This window comes from Nipponia nippon, unplaced genomic scaffold, assembly GCF_047370975.1.
Source record: "Nipponia nippon isolate SJK-2023a ecotype South Korea unplaced genomic scaffold, ASM4737097v1 scaffold_11, whole genome shotgun sequence".
Classification (NCBI taxonomy): Eukaryota; Metazoa; Chordata; class Aves; order Pelecaniformes; family Threskiornithidae; genus Nipponia; species Nipponia nippon.
In genome coordinates this window covers 27,453,730-27,466,471 of record NW_028262302.1, presented here as the reverse complement: position 1 = coordinate 27,466,471, position 12,742 = coordinate 27,453,730, and the positions used below count along the sequence as shown (strand labels likewise).

The window sequence follows — 12,742 nt, the reverse complement described above, 5'->3', positions numbered from 1 at the left end:
ATGACAACTTTATTCCAATGGGAAGAAGCGGTGATGTGGGGCTGACAAATAATTCTTTAAATAAGGAAACGCAGCCTAACAAAAAGCCCGTCCCACAGCCCTACACCCATACCACAGCCTGAAGCTTTTAAATCCAGTCTCAAATGGCAGTGGGTTACAAGTTGGTTTACAAGCCATTTGCCCATTTGCACGTGGTTGCAAATTGGCTGTAACCCAGGAGACTGTAAATCTTTAAAGTTAGCTCTGCACAAGCTCGATGAGACAAGCAGGTGGGTTACCTCTGCTCTTCCTCATGGTCATTCTTGGAAGATGGATTGGAGTGGGAAATCTTTAAGCATGAGAGGTCTCAGTGCTGTCTGTCACCCCAGAAATGAACCTCTCATGGGAGAATTGATAAATGGAGATGATAATAGCCTGCAGAGTGGCTGAGCTCTGGCTCCAGACTGTATAACACCTTGTTCCTTCTGCGGGAGATGCAGAGTAAAGAAACTGGGCTGCGTTCCTGCAGGGCTGGAGTGGGGAGAGCTGTTGGTGGGGCAGGTCTTGTCCTGGGAGCAGCGGCAGATGATCAGAAAAGCACTGCTAGGAGGTGAGAAGACAAAGGAAACCTGCTGCAATAAGCTGTTTAAAACATTTTGCTCAGGACAATTATATTGGATGTTGACATATGAAGTGAGCTGTGCTGATGTCCCTGGTTCATGGTATATTCTATATAAATGCAGATCTGTGATTAGACTTTTGGATACCTGCCTGCGCTGTTACTCTTGCACAAAAAATTTGCTGCACAATTTTTACCTAATAACTTGACATGAGACTATTAAAGCTTCCCTGTAGAATTGCTTTCAAATGCAGGCTGACATGCAACATGCTGGTTGTAAGGAGACATGTCAATCTTGGCAAATGTGTTGGTCCCTTGAGCAAATCTGGCATAAAACAGATTTCCTCCTGAACAGTGATTTCCCGTGTCTCTAGTGCTCTTGGAGAGATGGGGATTTGCTTCTCAGCCTTTGCTAATTGTTGTGCCTCCCCTGTTTGTTTGTTTGGTTGGTTTTTTTCTCCCCTACAGGCCCAGGAGTCTCTGGCATCTCTTGAGAGAGAAATTGGAAAAGTCGTTGGGGATGCCAATGTTATTGAAAACAGCGATGTTTGCACAGAGTCGGTGAGTGTTTCTTTTGAGCCTGTGCTCAGGGGCAATGCAAATCTCATGCAAAATGTGAACTTTGGGAAGTGAGGTCCAGCAAAGGAACGGGACGTGTTCTGCTGACGGTAAATTAAGGCTTGATGAAACTTCCTGTCCCACAACTTGTCAGGGTGGTGTCCTGGAGCTGTATCCCAAGGATGCTGACACTTTTCTAAGGATTGGGAGTTCTGTTGTCATCTGGATTGTGACCTCTTTCCCATAGCTCAAATTTGTAAGGAGGAAAGGATGAGATTCTGGGGATGAGATTCTGGACATGAGATCTGGGCTTCCAAAGGGTTGTTGGTTTGGTTTGGGCAAAAGTAGGAAGAGTCTGGGGAAGATTCCCAAACTTGTCCTTTCGAGAAGGGAGGCTAAAAATAAATGTGCTGATTGCTAAATGAGCTTAAAAATTTAACTGTTGGGTTGGCACTTGCTGACATCTGTAACGCCAAAGAAAGAAGGCAGTCTTGCATGCCCCGTAACACCAAGGCAGGCAACGTCCCTTGCCAGAACATTGACCCTTCTGGTCCTCTGCAGCTGTGGGCAAGAGCCTGTCCTTAGCCACTGGTCGGTGCCCAAATTCAACTTCAGCTGGTCCTGGCTCCTTGAAATTTGTGCTGACCTAGAAGTGGTCCAGCAGCAAAATCTTACTAACCTGAGCTTCAGTAAGCACCAGACTTGAGCACTGCCTTGTGCTGTGGGTGGGCAACTCTCCAGGTTGATGGTGTTTTTGTATCCTCCAGTAACTGCATTGCAGTTGCAGGGTCTGGAATTGGGTGGACTCTGTTTGGGGTGGCCTCTTGTCACACTTGCAGGTGACTTGCCTGAGCCCCTGTGTTACTGTTCACACGGGTGATTGCAGAACTGCTGACGGAGCTGGTACTCCAAGTGCTGGCCCTAAAAAGACACCACCTGTACAACTGTTTGAATCGTGGCTTTGTAACTGGGCCTCTCCATCTCTGGAAATGAGAGCTTTCACACCAGCTTCAAAATAGCTTCAGAAGAGCTTTCCAAAAGGCAGTTGGGAAAGGGAAGGCTAAAGCAGATGCCTTCCCAGCACGTTTTATGCAGCTAAGTGGTGTCAATGGAACTCGTTACACATTTTCTTTCTGATGGGTGGAGTGGAAGGAAATACTGTTGTTTGAGGAGGAGAGGAGCACTTGCTGGTAGGACAAATAATTTATTTTGACTCCTTTTAGCTGCTGAAAATAAGTAGCTTCATCAGCTGTGAGAGGAAGCTAGGAGTCCTCTGAGGAGTACTGTAGAAAAGCCTTTGTCTTTGTAGTCATCAGCAGAAATGAAGTGGCTTTTCCAGAGCGGTCAGTCGTGGTTGCTGATCGACCCTTGCATTGTGGGCTCACTGTGTCTGCGACAGAGGCAGCTGGGCCTGTGAGACCACGGATGTCCCAGTTCCTGGGAGGGATGGTAGGTCTGCCGAGCCCTCTTCTGTGTTGCCAGCGGGAGGCCAGCCAGTGACGGTGACAACCGGGTGCTCCATGTCCCTATCTGCAGCAGGCTGGAGAAGAAAAGCCCTCCTCAAACCAACGCCAAACTGCTTGCCCTCCACTACGCCTTTATGGCTTATCCAAGTGGTACATCAGAGCAGCGATGCCATCAGCTGTGGCGTTTTGTGGCTGGTGACACTGGTGAGCTGGGTGTCAGTAGATGTGCCCTGCTGTGGCCTGAGCATGCTGGTTTGATTTAATTGCTTTACCCTTAGCTTTTGTAACCCCTCTGGCTCACGCACTGCTCTGCTGTAGCTCCGTGGGCACGTTGTGGAACCCTAATAAGGCTTCCTCCAGAATATCCATCGCTTTATTCTGAAGAGGAGTGTAGAAAAACAGTCCTAATAAACCTGTAATTAAGCCTTCATTAGTAAAAATATGTTCATTGTCTGAACAGCGCTCTTGCCAGGTAGCCATTGGCAGAGGCTGGAATTTAGAACATTTTCTTTATCTTCTTCCCCAAGCCCTTTTTGCTGACTCTTTTTTTTTTTTTTTTAAAAAAAAAGGAAAAAAAAAAAAAAACACAAAACAACCAACCCTGTCTCCCCAGAAGCGTAAAAACCCAGCTTAAAATAGCTCTCGGATTAAAAAAGTAAGTCTTCCAGCCACTTCCACCTAGCAACAGTGTCTCTCTTTTCTAAGAAGGACCTGAGAACACATGCTCAAAAATGAGCATATTTGTTCCTTCTGGGTACTGGAACCAACCCACAAAATTGAGAAATGATGCTTGTGTAAACCCTCAAACACATTCTGTATGTTTTCTTTAGACTCCTTTTTCTTTCTATTTAAAAATAGATCATTTGGTTTTTCTAATCAGCTTCCTTGTCACTTATGGGATTAGATGATGACTAAAGGGTGCCTTTTAGTATGCTGTAAGGAAGTCATTTATATTCAGCAGCTTGCTTAGGCAGTAAACTTATTTTGAGGTTTATACGAAATCTAATGTGCTTTTCCCCCCAGATCTCAGTGTAAAACACTCTATCCTTGAAAACTGGAGACGCTGTACGTGTTAAGCATGGCGGAGGGGAATCTGCCAGTTCAGTGCCTTAGCTACTGGGTCTGTGATTGCAGTGGGTTCCCCGCTACCATCCTCTTCCTCTCTTCATCCCCGTATCCCAAAGACATGCTTTCCCCGCAGTCATGGAGAGCATGGGGCTGGGGTACAGCAAGGGCTGCGTGAGGCAGTTCTGCGCTCCTGGGTTCACAGAAGCTGCAGTATGACTGTGTTGAGCCCAAATCCATCAGGAGCTGGTCAGGATTGGCCCCGGGAGGGTTGGGGATGTGTCTATAATTCATGAGTAAACACTGCCTGCGATTAGTGAAGCCACAAAACAGAAGGGAGAGGAAGCAAATAAGGGAGAGAAGAGCACTTCGCAGAGATGAGGGCTGAGAGTGAATTGAAAGGCTCCTTCATTGCTTCTGCCCACGATGGTTTCTACGCTAATGCACATGCACTCTCATACCCAGCACTGTCGGTCAGTCCTGCGATTCATTCCTTTGCTGGGATGCTAATTGCATTTGCCTTTCCACTTTCATCAATCCGTATGAGACCGTCAAGACTGAGAATTCGCTTAGCAGACCTGATTTTCTGTTTTAATAAAGGTAAAATAGGTTAAGGCTACCGTAATACAGATTCCCAATGATTTTTTTACAGTAGAAAAATGTTTACCAGTTGCACTTAAGTAAGAGCTTTGCAATATATTGCTTCGTTCTCTTGCCTGAGCCCAGAGTAGTTTCTGTAATGGTGCAGGTCGTTGAGTTTGATTTAATGCCCGCTCTGCGTTCCAGCAAGTCTAGCGGCGTTTCCAGCCAAATGGGAGCTGGGAAAGTGGCCCTCTCTGAACTCGCTCTAATTTCCCTGAAACTCCAGGGAGAGATTTGCAACAGCATTATGCATCAGTCTCATTCTGTTAGTAAAACTGTTTTCAGTTGGAGCGGAGCTGGCTGATGCCGAGTGCCTGCGAACACCTCTGTGCTCGTGTTGAGAACTGGCTACTTCTGTAGCGCTGACAGCAAGGCAGAGCTGCTTATTTTTAGCTGTTAAATTGCAAGGGGAAGCTCTCCTGCAGGTTATCTGCACGTCTGGGTTATGAGCAGAGTAAGGAGTAGTAATGTGTGTTTTAGATGTGGAGTTCTCTGTACATCTCTGGAGGAGCTAATCAATAAAGGTAATAAACCAGGGATTATATCACTGTTAGCTCAGCAGGACTGACTTTGGGGAGGAGGGCAGGCAAGAGAGGAAGAGTCTGTTTTGAGTTGTGACACTTCCTTATTAATAAACTGTTGAACTCCTTTAAAAAAGCACTTATTTTTGTTTAAAGAAAGCAAGCTCAGCATTTTCATTTCAGAGCAAGAAACCAATTTTCTAGCTGTTGGTAGCTTTCTTTTTTTGGTTTCTCTATGTTGACTGGTGCTTAGACCGCTTTGTGATCCTTATCCAAGTCTGGGCGTCACTGGCAAGCAGGAATTTCATGGCAGCTTGGAGCAGAGGGTGAACCCGTGGGGTAGCTGGTGGGCAGCAGCCCATGCCCCGAGCCTGAACAGGAGCACCGGTGCTGTGGCGTGGCTGGGGAAAGGTGTGTATCTCCAGCCAGCTCTTTCAGATGGCTTCACAGCTGGAGCTGCCTTGTGCTTGGGTATTACGTACTGCTGAGGACACCATCCCACAGATCTTCATACAGACCGAGTCCTTGGTGGTCCAGCAGCCTTGTTGTTACAGCTGCGGAGGTCAGAAGTCATCCCTCCCGCTGGGCACCGTCCCCGCGCTTAGCAGCCTGCCTAATAAAGCCCGTGCTCTCGTCTGCGTGGGGTTTTCAGCCGGGCTTGTGGGGATGTGGGGTAATAACTTCTGAGGCCGGATCAGCTGTGGTTATGAGCACAATTCCTGGAAGCAGGGAGTAAGCAGAGTCCCGGGCAGGGAGGGTGGGAGCCGGAGGTCAGCAATGCTCCTGCCGGCATTCAGCGTGTGCAGGTAATTCCCTGCAACGGGAAACAGCTTCTTGACTTTGAACCGTGTTCTCTTTAGATGTGGCCCTAACCCTCTGATTTACAAGGATTGTTCACATCTGCGCAAGCAATTTGTAATTTTATATGGAGGATCTAATTCGAGGCTTTCTTGGTAATTAGATTGTAAATGAGTTTTTAATGATTTTTTTTTTTTCCTTCTTCCAGGAATTGACTGAAAAAAGACTAAATGTGGCAGTGAATCTTAACCAGGATGTAGGTCATCTCAAGAAGCTGCTCGTGTCAGTAAGCCAAATGCTTTCAAAGGGACGAGAACACTACCAGCTAGTAGGTAGGTGCGGCTGGTGGCCGTCTCGTTGAACTGGGTGGCTGTCAGGAAGGACACTGGTCTGTCATGGTGGGACCTTGTTCAGATTTAACAAGTCAGGTGTCAAAATCTGAAACTGTCTATGTGCAATTCATCAAAAGCTGCTGGTAGGCACCAGATTTGTCCCTCTCTGGATCCATGCTTCAGTTAGCTGGGACTAATCTCACATCTCCATGTCCCTCTCTGGGTACACAGCTGTCCTTCCCTTCTGCTACTTGCCACTTCCCGCAGCAGGTTTCCCAAAGCTTCGTTCTCCCAGTGCCTGTGCCTTGTTTCCTTCGTCCCAGCTACACGAGCAAAATGTCTACACTTCCATCCCAAAGCAATCGGAGCATGGAGGATGTAAAGTAACCCACTGGGCTTTCACTGAGTTAACAGCAATGGCTTGCTGTGGTCACGGGGATATGAGTGTCTGAAGCATCAGTCTGGCATGAACTCTTCATCCAATTATAGACACACGAACAAGGCTTTTATTTTAATACACAGCCAACTTGGAAACCTGGGCCTTTGTGGTTGACTGTGTCATGCTGGTAAACTTCTTAAATGACCCAAAGTTAGCTAATGGTTGGATAAACTCGAGACACTAAACTTTCTCGGGATGCAGCTTGTGAGCCTCTGCTAGATGTGCTGTGAGCCGGGTATCTGAGGGCGGGTTGCGAACTGTTGGGCTGGGGAGGCAGCAAAGCCTTGGCACTGAACGAGCCGCTACAAGAAATGTCAGAACTCCCTCTCGCTGGTGAGGATGGAGACTTGGTTTTTTCCTCATTTAGTTTTATTTTTTCTGCATCTGCCTCTGTAACACAGCGTGGGCAGTAGAGCTGGTCTTAAGGACTGGTAACAGAGTGGTGGGGTGAGCCCAGCGTCCTAGGATGGGCTTGGTGCACGTGGGGGGAAGGCGCTACCTGCGCCTTGGCCTCTGCTCTGGGAGGCTGCTCCTGCTCAGCCTCCACCGCCCCGGCTTGTTCCTCTGGGCTTTGTCGTGGGCCGACGCTAACGAAGCAGCTGGCGTGAGCCGCTGAAGGGCTGGCGAGGCGTGGGTTTGCTTGAACACTGCCCTTCGGAAGCTGCTTGACTGACGTGGCGTTTTGTGTTTCTCTTGCAGAATGAAGTCACGGGGGAATCGTTAATTTGAGGATAGCAGAAGGCATTGTATTATATTTTGCCAAATTAAAGCCTTATTTATGTTTTCACCCTTTCTACTTCGTCAGAAACACTGAACAGAGTTTTGTCTTTTCTAATCCTTGTTAGACTACTGATTTAAAGAAAAAACCCAACTCTGTAGACACCTCCAGAGTTTAGTTTTATAATAAAAACAAACCTGTTTGGATAATTAGACCTTTACATTCCTGGAGAGACAGTAAACACATAATCTTTTATCTTATTTTGCTCAATAAAACTTGTTCAGAAACCTCCAACATGGTAAAGTCACCAATGGGATATAACATTTTAATACTGATGTTGTACACTGATGTTTTACTTAATTACAGTTTTGGGATTAGCTGCCTCTGACTTCAACCTCAAGTAAACACTCTTTCTTTTTTTTTTTTTTGGTTGCTAATGTAATCAGTTTTTGTAATGGTGTCAGCAAATAAAGGGATGCTATTATTCAAGGTGTTCCTGCTCTCTTCTTTTAACTGCATGTGGATGACTCAGGTGAGCTTTCCATCTCTCTCCTCCCTGAAACGAGCATCAGGCTGTGCTTGGTCTCCTTGGTTTTGGGCAGAGCAGGAGGCACAAACTTGAGAAGAGGCAAACCGGGGTGCTTGCAAACTTCAGAGCAAGTCTTCCTTTTAAAGGAAAGGCGCTAAGGTTTAAAAAAAAAAAAAATAAATAGAAGAAATCCCCAGCGAACTGTCATGTGAACTGTGCTTCCATGTCATGTATTGCCTCTGGGAAAAATCAGGGAGTAAAAGGGGAGGAACAGTTAGGAACGTCGGATTGTACGGCAAAGCCAGCTCTTGTGGCAGTGTTGGACCAGCCTGCCCGGCCGCCAGCGGTGCGCAGTTATCCCCCTTTGCCCTGGACCTGCCTCCTGGACGGGTGTCGGTGGTGGAAGGAGTTTTGGGGGGTTGGATGCTCTGTCACTGGGGGCTTCATTGGAAACAAATCTGGGGAGGGCCTTTGGGACAGGGATTCTTCTGGGGGCATGGGGACATCAGGTGGCCCTCCTCTGCTTTGGGTTTTGAAGTGTGTCTTTGATGAACCCTTCAGTTCTGCAGGAGATTCTTCAGTAAGCAAGGTGAGATGTTGCTTAGTTCTTGATAACACTTGAGGACATGATTATCTGAGGGAAGGCAACAAAACAGTTGGGGGCCAAACTGAATTAAGTGTAGAGGTAAAATGGTTCGAACTGCTCACCCTGAGCTTTTCACACTCTTGCCTTTGGGGGATTTTTTTGTTAATATTTTGGTCCTTTGTCACCCACCCCCCTTGACCAGACAGGAGGTGAAGTGAAGAAGTTTCTTCCTTACATGGACCCAGTGGTTTCCTGGATGATGCAAGTCCTGTTGAGAGCTACGAAAGAGCTCAGAAGAGGGAGAGAAAACTGAAAAACCTGTGTTTCTTCACAAAAGTGACCCTTGGGTTTCAACTGTAGCCATTAAACTGTTACGTTCCTTGGAGAGGTTATTTCATTGGGTAAAAACTCCAGTGCTGTGAGTCTGTTTTATAGGTGGCTTGAAGTAGAAAGCATTTTTAGTGCCAAGGGCACCCACTGCAACTGCATCTAAGGAAAACCTGAACCCTGGAAGGTCTCCGCGCTTGCCCAGGCTTTGGCCAGAGGCTGATCCTTTGGCAGATGTCTAGACGCCTATTTTTTGGGTAAGTAGAATCATAGAATCGTTTAGGTTGGATCCGTGTAGGTTTGACTGTTTTGAAACTTTATGAACATAACCCACAAGCTTCAGCGATGGTGGTTTGGGCTGGGGGTGTCGTGGTGGTGCTGTGATCGCAGCCCTGCCCATGGGAGAGTCCCCATGGCCACCCCAGCTGGGAAGCTCCTCTTCTTTGAAGGTCTATCATTTAGTAAAATGGTCGTGGAGGCAGGTGCTGGCTGTGGTGGTCGTGTGGGAGAGCAGACCTGAGTTTCTGCTATTGTATCTGTTATCTAGTGTGCAGTTGGCTGGAAGCTCAGCCTTCCCCTGGATCAGGTACTCTTTGGCTCCTCCATGCGTCTGGGGCTCGGTTGTGTTTTTTGCTCCTTATCCTTATGGATAAAGACAACGGACAGCAGGGAATCTCCACGAGGAGCTGTCCCCCATCCTCCTTGGGCTCACCAGGTAACAGTTCTCCCGGTATATGTGGGTAACTAGTCCAGGGGAGCTCAGAGCCTTCCTCCGTGCCTTGCCATGTGCATTGCTGGTTGGAGAGCATGCAGAGACGGGCACCAGTGAATTCCCTCCATCGTGAGCCTCCTTCCCTGTGTTCAAGTGGGGCGGTTGCTTTGCAAGGCCCTGGGAAAGCTGGTGGGGAGACACAGGTTGCACAGGTACCAGGTGAAGGAGGGTTGATTCCCCTGGATCTATCCCCAGTGTGGTGGGTGCTGTGAAAGCAAGGCAGGTTGAGGAGCTGCTGTGTTCATCCTGCCTCCTTCTCCAACAGCTCAGCTCATTACACTGGTAACATCCCAAGGAGAACTGAGGTCTCCAGGTAATGCCATGTCCCTTTTTCCTCAAAAAGATGGCTTTGCAAATGCTGATGGTGCCTCGTTCAAGGAAGAAACATTCCTGGAAGGGCCAGCAGTGCCTGTAGAGCCTCTGGATGCAGTCTTTGGAGGAGCGAAGGTGCTGTGAGCGTGGAGATGGAACCTGGCTGTGTCTCCAGGCTGTTGATTTTTCTGTTGGGTTAAGCTGCAGAGCAGGGGGTGAAGGTGCTGCTGCAGCGCTTCGTTTAACAAGGGCGAGATTTGCAGCGTCATTCCCTTTCTCTCTTGGCAGAAATCCTCCCAGGAGAGGAGGCGAGACCTTTTCTTTTGAAATGTAAGTGCAGGTTTTTATTTTGCTTTAGGAGATGTACAGAGGTGTTAAAGGCAGCTGTAAAAAGATCCCCTGAAAAACCCAGCTGAGCAAACCCTAATCCCCTCTCTGAAGGGTGAAGAGAGGTCAGGATGGTTCCCCAGGAGCAGTGGGAAGGAGGATGGATGCTCTTTCATCCCGGTGTCCAGTCCAGCCCTTGATAAAATGTGGCTGTTGGCAGTCGTCTCTCAAATTTGGAAGACTTTAGCTGGCTGATTTGGTCACTAAGAAATCCCTCCCGCTCTGAGCATCTGCTGAGAGAAAATGTGAAGACCAAAAAAAAAAAAAAGGCGCGTGTGGGAAGCTGATTCATCAATGCAAAGGTAAAGCTGGTACTTGGCGTGTCTTCCCAGCCCGCCCCGAGCCCGCCGTTCTCTGCAGAGCTTCAGCCCTTGGTTTCCAGCCAGGCCGGGAGCTGCAGCCGTGGCAGGAGGCAGCCTGGGCTCTGCCCGCGCTAGAGGGAGACAATAGCTAATGGATACGGAGATGCTTTTCTTGGAAAAAACTGGAACGGGGATGTTCAGATGCCGGCAATGGAATTTTTTTTTTTTTTGTTTTAATTGCAAGACTGGGGTGATTTGTGCTAGGAGAAGCTGTGCACCGTAAGCCGCGTGCGATGCAGTGCTGAGCGTTTCCAACGTGGTGCTGGCTATTGAGTGTTGCTGAGCCTAATCCATGTACAAAACCGGCTTCTCTTGCTTTCCATTCAAAATAGCAATGAGAAATGCAGGGGAAGGCTCTGAGCTCTCTGTTTGCTCTCGCTGAAGTTGCGCTGCCTCTCCTCCATCCCTAAGCATGAACCTCCCACCCTTTCCCAGCTGTATCCCGCAGGCGTGAGCAATGAGTTGTTCATCTAGGAGCTGCTGTTGGGTTTTCTTGGGCAATGACTCACTCAGCTATTTATTATTGTGATTAAAAAAAGAAATCTCATGCAAATTTAATTCAACCCCGAATAATTCAAATGATTTTGCCATAAAACCCCTTTGCAATGACACAGCTGTGTTTTGTCCCCAGGTGCCGTGGTCCCCGTGTCCCCCTTGCTTGATGTGTGACCCTGGCCTTTTTCTGCAGCACTTGTGGTGCTGTTCGCAGTCAGCTCTGAATTTCCTTGGATCATTTGCTGGTCGCCAAGGCTTTTGGCAGGGCTCTGCCTTTCGCATTGGACGGTGGGGTTATACTGGGGGGCTCTTCTGCAGATCCTGGGGGAAGCTGTGAGCAGGGAGAGCTGCTGCTGGCCAGCTGGGAGTTTCTAAAGGAGCATCCAGAAGGTGAGAAACTACATTTCTGCCTGCTTCGTTGGATTCACTATCTTGGCTAACCTTTGCCAGGATGCAAAGTCAGGAGACAATCCAGCTCCAAGGTGGGTGTGGGCATCGCCATGCAGGAGCTTCCCCACGTCACCTGGACCCTTTGATGTACTCAGATTTGTTTGATTAAACATCATCTTCCAGCAAACCCTTCTCCGTGGGTCCAGAGCACGCCTGTGCTCTGGCTGGAGAGGAAAGGTCTTGGGGAGAAAGAGTCTCTGGTAATGGTATGGGACGCTAAGTCTCCAAAAGCTTTTACATGAAATGGTGATAGCTTGAATGCTGGAAAAGTAGTAGTCTTCTTTCACCTCCTTTTGGAGGTGACAAATCCCTGTGGGTCCCATGTCATGGAATTGTTTAGGTTGGAAAAGACGTTTAAGATCATCAAGTCCAATGTCAGCCCTGGCTGGGCTCCCCTGCCGCAGTGTCCTGGGGTGGCTGGAGAAGAGCGATGGGTGAGGGGTGCTCCTTGGAGGGAGGTTTAGCCAAGTGTCTTCATGGAGGGTGTCTTGTCTCTCAGGTTTGCTTAGAATAAACCTGGACTAGCTTCCTGAAGGTACAAATTATGCTGGTTTTGCTGAGAGCTCTGCCTGTTGCAGGGCCAGGACTAGAGACCCGAGAGGTGGCCTCAGCCAGTCAGAGCTTCATCTGGACGCTGTCCTCTGTGAGACCACCGAAGCAAATGGGTCCGTAAAGGCCCTGAGGGCTTTCCTAAGTCTACGTGAGAGACCAGGAGTACAGGGACAACCCATGAGAACGCCAAGACTTGCTCGGGTGATGGCTGGGGGGGGTCGCCCATGGTGTGTCCCCTTCCAAAACCCACCTCTCCTCGTTCCCACCGCCAGCCATGCCCCTGAACCAAGCACACATTACCAAACCAGGGACAAAACCCTTGCGAGGGGTGGGTGTTGCAGGCATCCCTGCTCTCAGCAGCTGGGGAAGAAATCATGCCAGCCTGATGGAATGGTTTTTTTTTCCCTGAAACTGTCTCACCAAAAACATTTTTTTTTTTTTTATGGAAGAAACAAAAGCCAGAGTCAGGACCAAAGAACTTGCCCTTGGGTTTTTGACTCCAGAGTGAGGCTATCTTTTAAGGAAAAGTCAATTGAAAACAATTGCAAGTGAAAAATGATTCTGCCAAAACACCTAACCCACCCCCAACCCTTCAAGAAATTGAATTCCCCTTTTTCAGCTGGAAGAGGAGGACAAAAGTTATTTATTTTTTTCTTCCTGTCTGATGTTCTTTCTAGGAAAGAAAACAAAACACCTTCCTTCTGAAATACCTGTAATGACGATTTATAACAGCTTGGGAACAGTTTTGCCGAACAACCCACACCCGACAGCCGTGAGCATTTTCCTCTTTAAGCCCATCTCCATCCCTCACGGAGATGAGGGACGTCCTGCTG

General features: G+C 48.2%; 1 protein-coding gene across 12 annotated transcripts in view; it reads left to right on the top strand.

Moving 5' to 3' along the window:
* KTN1 (kinectin 1) overlaps positions 1-7,604 on the top strand; it is a 78,560-nt gene extending 70,956 nt beyond the window's left edge. For all 12 annotated transcript variants that reach the window (XM_087748078.1, XM_087748082.1, XM_087748074.1 and 9 more), the window contains 3 exons: positions 1,067-1,159; positions 5,857-5,980; positions 7,119-7,604. In XM_087748078.1, coding sequence (XP_087604204.1) covers positions 1,067-1,159; positions 5,857-5,980; positions 7,119-7,123 — 222 coding nt within the window. In that variant the 3' untranslated portion in view covers positions 7,124-7,604. The remainder of the gene's footprint in view (positions 1-1,066; positions 1,160-5,856; positions 5,981-7,118) is intronic.
* Positions 7,605-12,742: the final 5,138 nt, after the last annotated feature.